Raw genomic sequence first — 4,244 nt, 5'->3', positions numbered from 1 at the left:
AATTTATTTTTCAAAATAAATCATTTTATAGAATCTTTTAATCAAATTTCACTTATAAAATTCACTTAGTGATAGTAAAGGTCTTTCAATTTTTGTTGTATAAGATCTTCATTCATTTTTACTATTTTAACAATTAAACATGTTAATATATTATATAGTTACTAAATACATCATTGTTTATATTTAAATGTATCTATGTATATTCAAGTGTACGTTTTTATATGTAAATATATAGTTTAAAATAAATAATCTAAAAGTTGAGTTTACTTATTAATAAACAAATGTTTCAATAATAAAAATTACGATAATTGAATAATTATACCATAATAATTATAATAATTAAACAATATACAACTCTGTTAAATTTTGTACAGAATTAAAAACAGGCTCTAACATATTAGACAAATGTGTTATATTTCATTATTTCATTGTGAAAACAATGAAGTGTATTATTTTGTTTAATCTTTGAAATTTCAATACAACACATATTTTAAAGAGAGAAGTATTTTATTAATTTCAAAAGAATATGTGTGTATGTACATGTATCTTGAATTTAAATTTATAATGTCATATAACATAACAATTAATAATTTAACGTAAATTTTTATAAAAATATATAGTATTTAATATTTTAATTTTTTAATTTAAATTAATAATTATCAATTGCATCTGTATAACTATAGATAAGATTATGCAATATATTATTTCTGATGAATTAAATGATATATTTTCTAAATGTTTTCCGAATGATGTTAAAAAATTTTATAGTGTTAAAATTATACAAGTATTAAATAAGAAATTTATAGATATATATTAGTGATTATTGTAATTTTGTATAAAAGAATAAAATAAAATAAAGTTTAATATTTCTAATGCATGATTTCAATAACATATAAAAAAAATATTAAAATTATTGAAAAAAGCAATGTCATTTATGGATAATACTTTAAATCTGATTTTTCTAAGCAAAAATTATTGTTTTTAATTTCATTCTACTTTCTTATTCTCAATTTCTGAAGATTAAGTTTTTATTATGTTTTTTTTTTGGGTAAAGAATACAAAATATTTTTATTTTATAGCTAAATGATTAAATAGGTAGTTAATTATAAAACACATAAAAGATAAGGTCATTTTCTTTAATTTTGTTCACATAGTTACATATAAGTTAGTTGTAACTACATATTAGAATTTTAATCTGTGGGGATATTGACTGCTTCGTAAACCAAACATAGCTGATAGATAGGTGAACAATAGTTTCTTGTCTGGATTCTTTTTAATTTTTTCTATTATAAATTTGTCTAAAGTTTTCTGATCCAATTTTCTTTGATCGCTTGGCTTGTATTCATCCATCTTTTTACTGAAGATATCACCCTCCTCTTTCTTTAACCGTTTCTCACGTTTCCTTTTGAAATATTCATCATTTATGTGTTCTGGTAATTTCAGTCCAGAAAGATCAATGCGTGTAGAAGTTGCTATGACATAGTTCTGATTTATTCTTCGCAGTGGGCAACCATTGATCAGGAATGGACCTAATACATAAAAATTTATATTTATTAAGTCTTGTAGATAATTAAGCTTGTAATTTATAAACAATATTAATTGACAAATAATTACACTTCTTTTTACTATTTTATATATATATATATATATATATATATATATATATATATATATATATATATAAGCAAAAGATGCAATATATATATATAGTAGATATGATTTTTATTACAAATGACCATTATTATATAAGTATAAAAAAAGAATTATATTTAAAGAAACTATGTTGATTTTCATAACTTGGGAAGATCATGATAATTATTTGCATGTATTTTACATGTGACTTAAAGTCATGCAAAATTTTTCTTGTTAAACTTTATTTTTATATTTAAAAATATATTCGATATTTACATGGACATCTATAGACTGTTATTTTTTATATATGACTGATTATTTATACATATTGTTATGGATAGAGTTAGCGAAAATATAATATCAAAACCAACCTGTAACTAATAATAATCCTGTTTTCAATTGTTTCAAGAAAACAACACGTTTCCCTTTGTGAGATCCAGCTAACAAAATACAAATAGTTCCTGGAACTAAAGAAGGTCTTAAGTATCGACGGTGTTCATGGAAGCATTTCTTGGCATGTTTTTTTGCAATAGGATCTGCTGTAGGATAATTAGCCCTTCTTTTCTTTAATAGAACAACTCGTTTTTCTCCATTCTTATCACCACCTATTTCTTTTTCGCTAGTCAATGGTTTTTTAAGTTTTACCTATAAAAGAAGATTTTCATGAATTGTTTCCAATGTTTTGTAAATAAGATGTTTGTTTAGAGAGATCTTATTACATTACTTACGATTTTAGGTGTTTTTTTATCTAAAAATTTATAAATAGCCTTTTTGTGGTACATGCGTGAACGGCTAAATCTATAAACACCATTTCCTAGATCATAATTTCTTGGCTTAGATTTCTTCGTACCTTTCTTCTTGGCCGAAATTGTAGCTGCTGGCGCAGTTTTTTCCGGTGATTTTGTTTTTGTATCCGACATCTATGGAAACATCAAAAATAATTATAAATATGTTACTATAATCATCGTTTATAAAACCTATTATTGAAGTCTAATCTTAGGTTAAGTTTATCCACGTTGGATTATAAAGTTAAATAACTATCCTGGTATTTTTATAAAATTGTGTTGGAACAGAAAAGTGTAGTCCAAATTGTAGAAAAAGAATATAAAAGATAGAACATTCAGTTAATTGGAAAACATACATTATAAGTTTTCTTGAATATTTCGATTCACATTCCAGTCACACTCTTACCACTGTCGGAAAGCTAAAAGATATGCAACACAATTCCATCTATCGGGCTTCAATGAATGAAAACCTTAAATATCGATATCTATATCGAGAATTCTCGACTATCTTTGTAAAAAAGAGCGGGAAAGTGTCATGTTTGACATGATTAAATATAAATTTTACACAAAATAAAAATTTACGACAATTTACACAAAAAAAATACGACGTATTCTATACATAATTAAAAAATTAGTAATAATCAACGTATTTCTGTTAAAGGTACGAAAATATTTTTACGAACTCCAATGCTTCCAAAATAATTTTTACAATAATTATATATTTATATTATATTATTATAATATATTTTTAGTTTTGGTGTTAATAATAATTATGAATATTCTATTATTTTTTTCAATAACAAATTAAAGATACGAATCAAATTTATTTAACATATCATATATAATAATATATAATAAATCAATGTAATATATAAATAAATGATTTAACATATAAATCAAAGGAGAGTGAATTCATTGAAATAACTCGAGTTAGAAATAAAAGCAAAACTAGGAATAAATTCTATTCCAATACATGGTGATTAGGTTATTAAACAAATGGTGAGTTCCATCTATGAAAATCTTTCTAATTTAACAAGAAACTCAAAAGGACATCGTGATAAAAGAAAAATTTTGGTATTTTGTCATCCATTAAATGTGCATTGCAGTTGACATATATCTTGAATGTAGCAATCATACGAACCTGTGACACCGTACCATACGTCATTGCAATTGGCTGAGTTGTTCCGTCGAAAATAACGTCACCATCAAATTTTGGCATTGCTGTACCGTTGCGATAATAAAAACAAATATATTATTTGTTTGTTCGATTTAAAAATATTACATAGACTGACGATTGCTTTTCAAATTGCAAAAAGCAACTACTTTAATATTTAAGATGCTGATTATCTCATAAATAATAAATAGCAATTTTTTTTAGCAAATAGTAATGTTTTCAAGAAATAATTTTGAATGTAAACTATGATATCAATATATCAAAGAAATCGTAGATATCCATTTAAAAGAATATAAAAATTAACCTTCTTAAAATAAAAAAGATTAAAAAAAAATATTTATATGCACTTTCTAGCTGACTCAATGTCCTGCAACGTTATCTTATTGTATATTCTGATAATTCAATCAGTAGATGATTGATCGGATATTTCTGGATCGACACTTTGTATATTTACATACCAAAGAAGAGAGAAAAAAGCGAAAGAGGAAAATGAAAAGAACGTTTATTTGTCAATAATATTTATTAACGTTTATTAATCGATAATATGTCATCACAGATAGTATTATTTTCATCGCGCTAATATACATAGTGCACACATACATTACGTGCACTTCTATTTGCATGACACCCGGTATACACAAAGTAATAATAAT

The 4,244-nt window shown here is 23.9% G+C and overlaps 1 protein-coding gene across 1 annotated transcript; it reads right to left on the bottom strand.

Moving 5' to 3' along the window:
• Positions 1-1,122: 1,122 nt before the first annotated feature.
• LOC127070957 (60S ribosomal protein L6-like) lies at positions 1,123-2,864 on the bottom strand. Its single transcript, XM_051009594.1, has 4 exons — positions 2,774-2,864; positions 2,361-2,552; positions 2,004-2,277; positions 1,123-1,529 (listed from the first exon to the last, which is right to left on the bottom strand). Exons 2-4 carry the CDS (start codon positions 2,550-2,552, stop codon positions 1,183-1,185), a joined length of 813 nt encoding a protein of 270 aa, XP_050865551.1. The 5' UTR covers positions 2,774-2,864; the 3' UTR covers positions 1,123-1,182.
• Positions 2,865-4,244: the final 1,380 nt, after the last annotated feature.

Source organism: Vespula vulgaris, chromosome 20, assembly GCF_905475345.1.
Source record: "Vespula vulgaris chromosome 20, iyVesVulg1.1, whole genome shotgun sequence".
Classification (NCBI taxonomy): domain Eukaryota; kingdom Metazoa; phylum Arthropoda; class Insecta; order Hymenoptera; family Vespidae; genus Vespula; species Vespula vulgaris.
Note: the sequence above shows the minus strand (reverse complement) of the source record. Positions and strands in the feature narration are given on the sequence as shown.

Excerpts from the sequence above, each read along its gene's own strand:
- LOC127070957 (XM_051009594.1), bottom strand. The coding sequence starts at position 2,552 with ATGTCGGATACAAAAACAAAATCACCGGAAAAAACTGCGCCAGCAGCT. Across the intron at positions 2,278-2,360 it reads ATAAAAAAACACCTAAAATC|GTAAAACTTAAAAAACCATT; the intron begins GTAAGTAATGTA and ends CTTCTTTTATAG. Across the intron at positions 1,530-2,003 it reads AGGATTATTATTAGTTACAG|GTCCATTCCTGATCAATGGT; the intron begins GTTGGTTTTGAT and ends TTTATGTATTAG.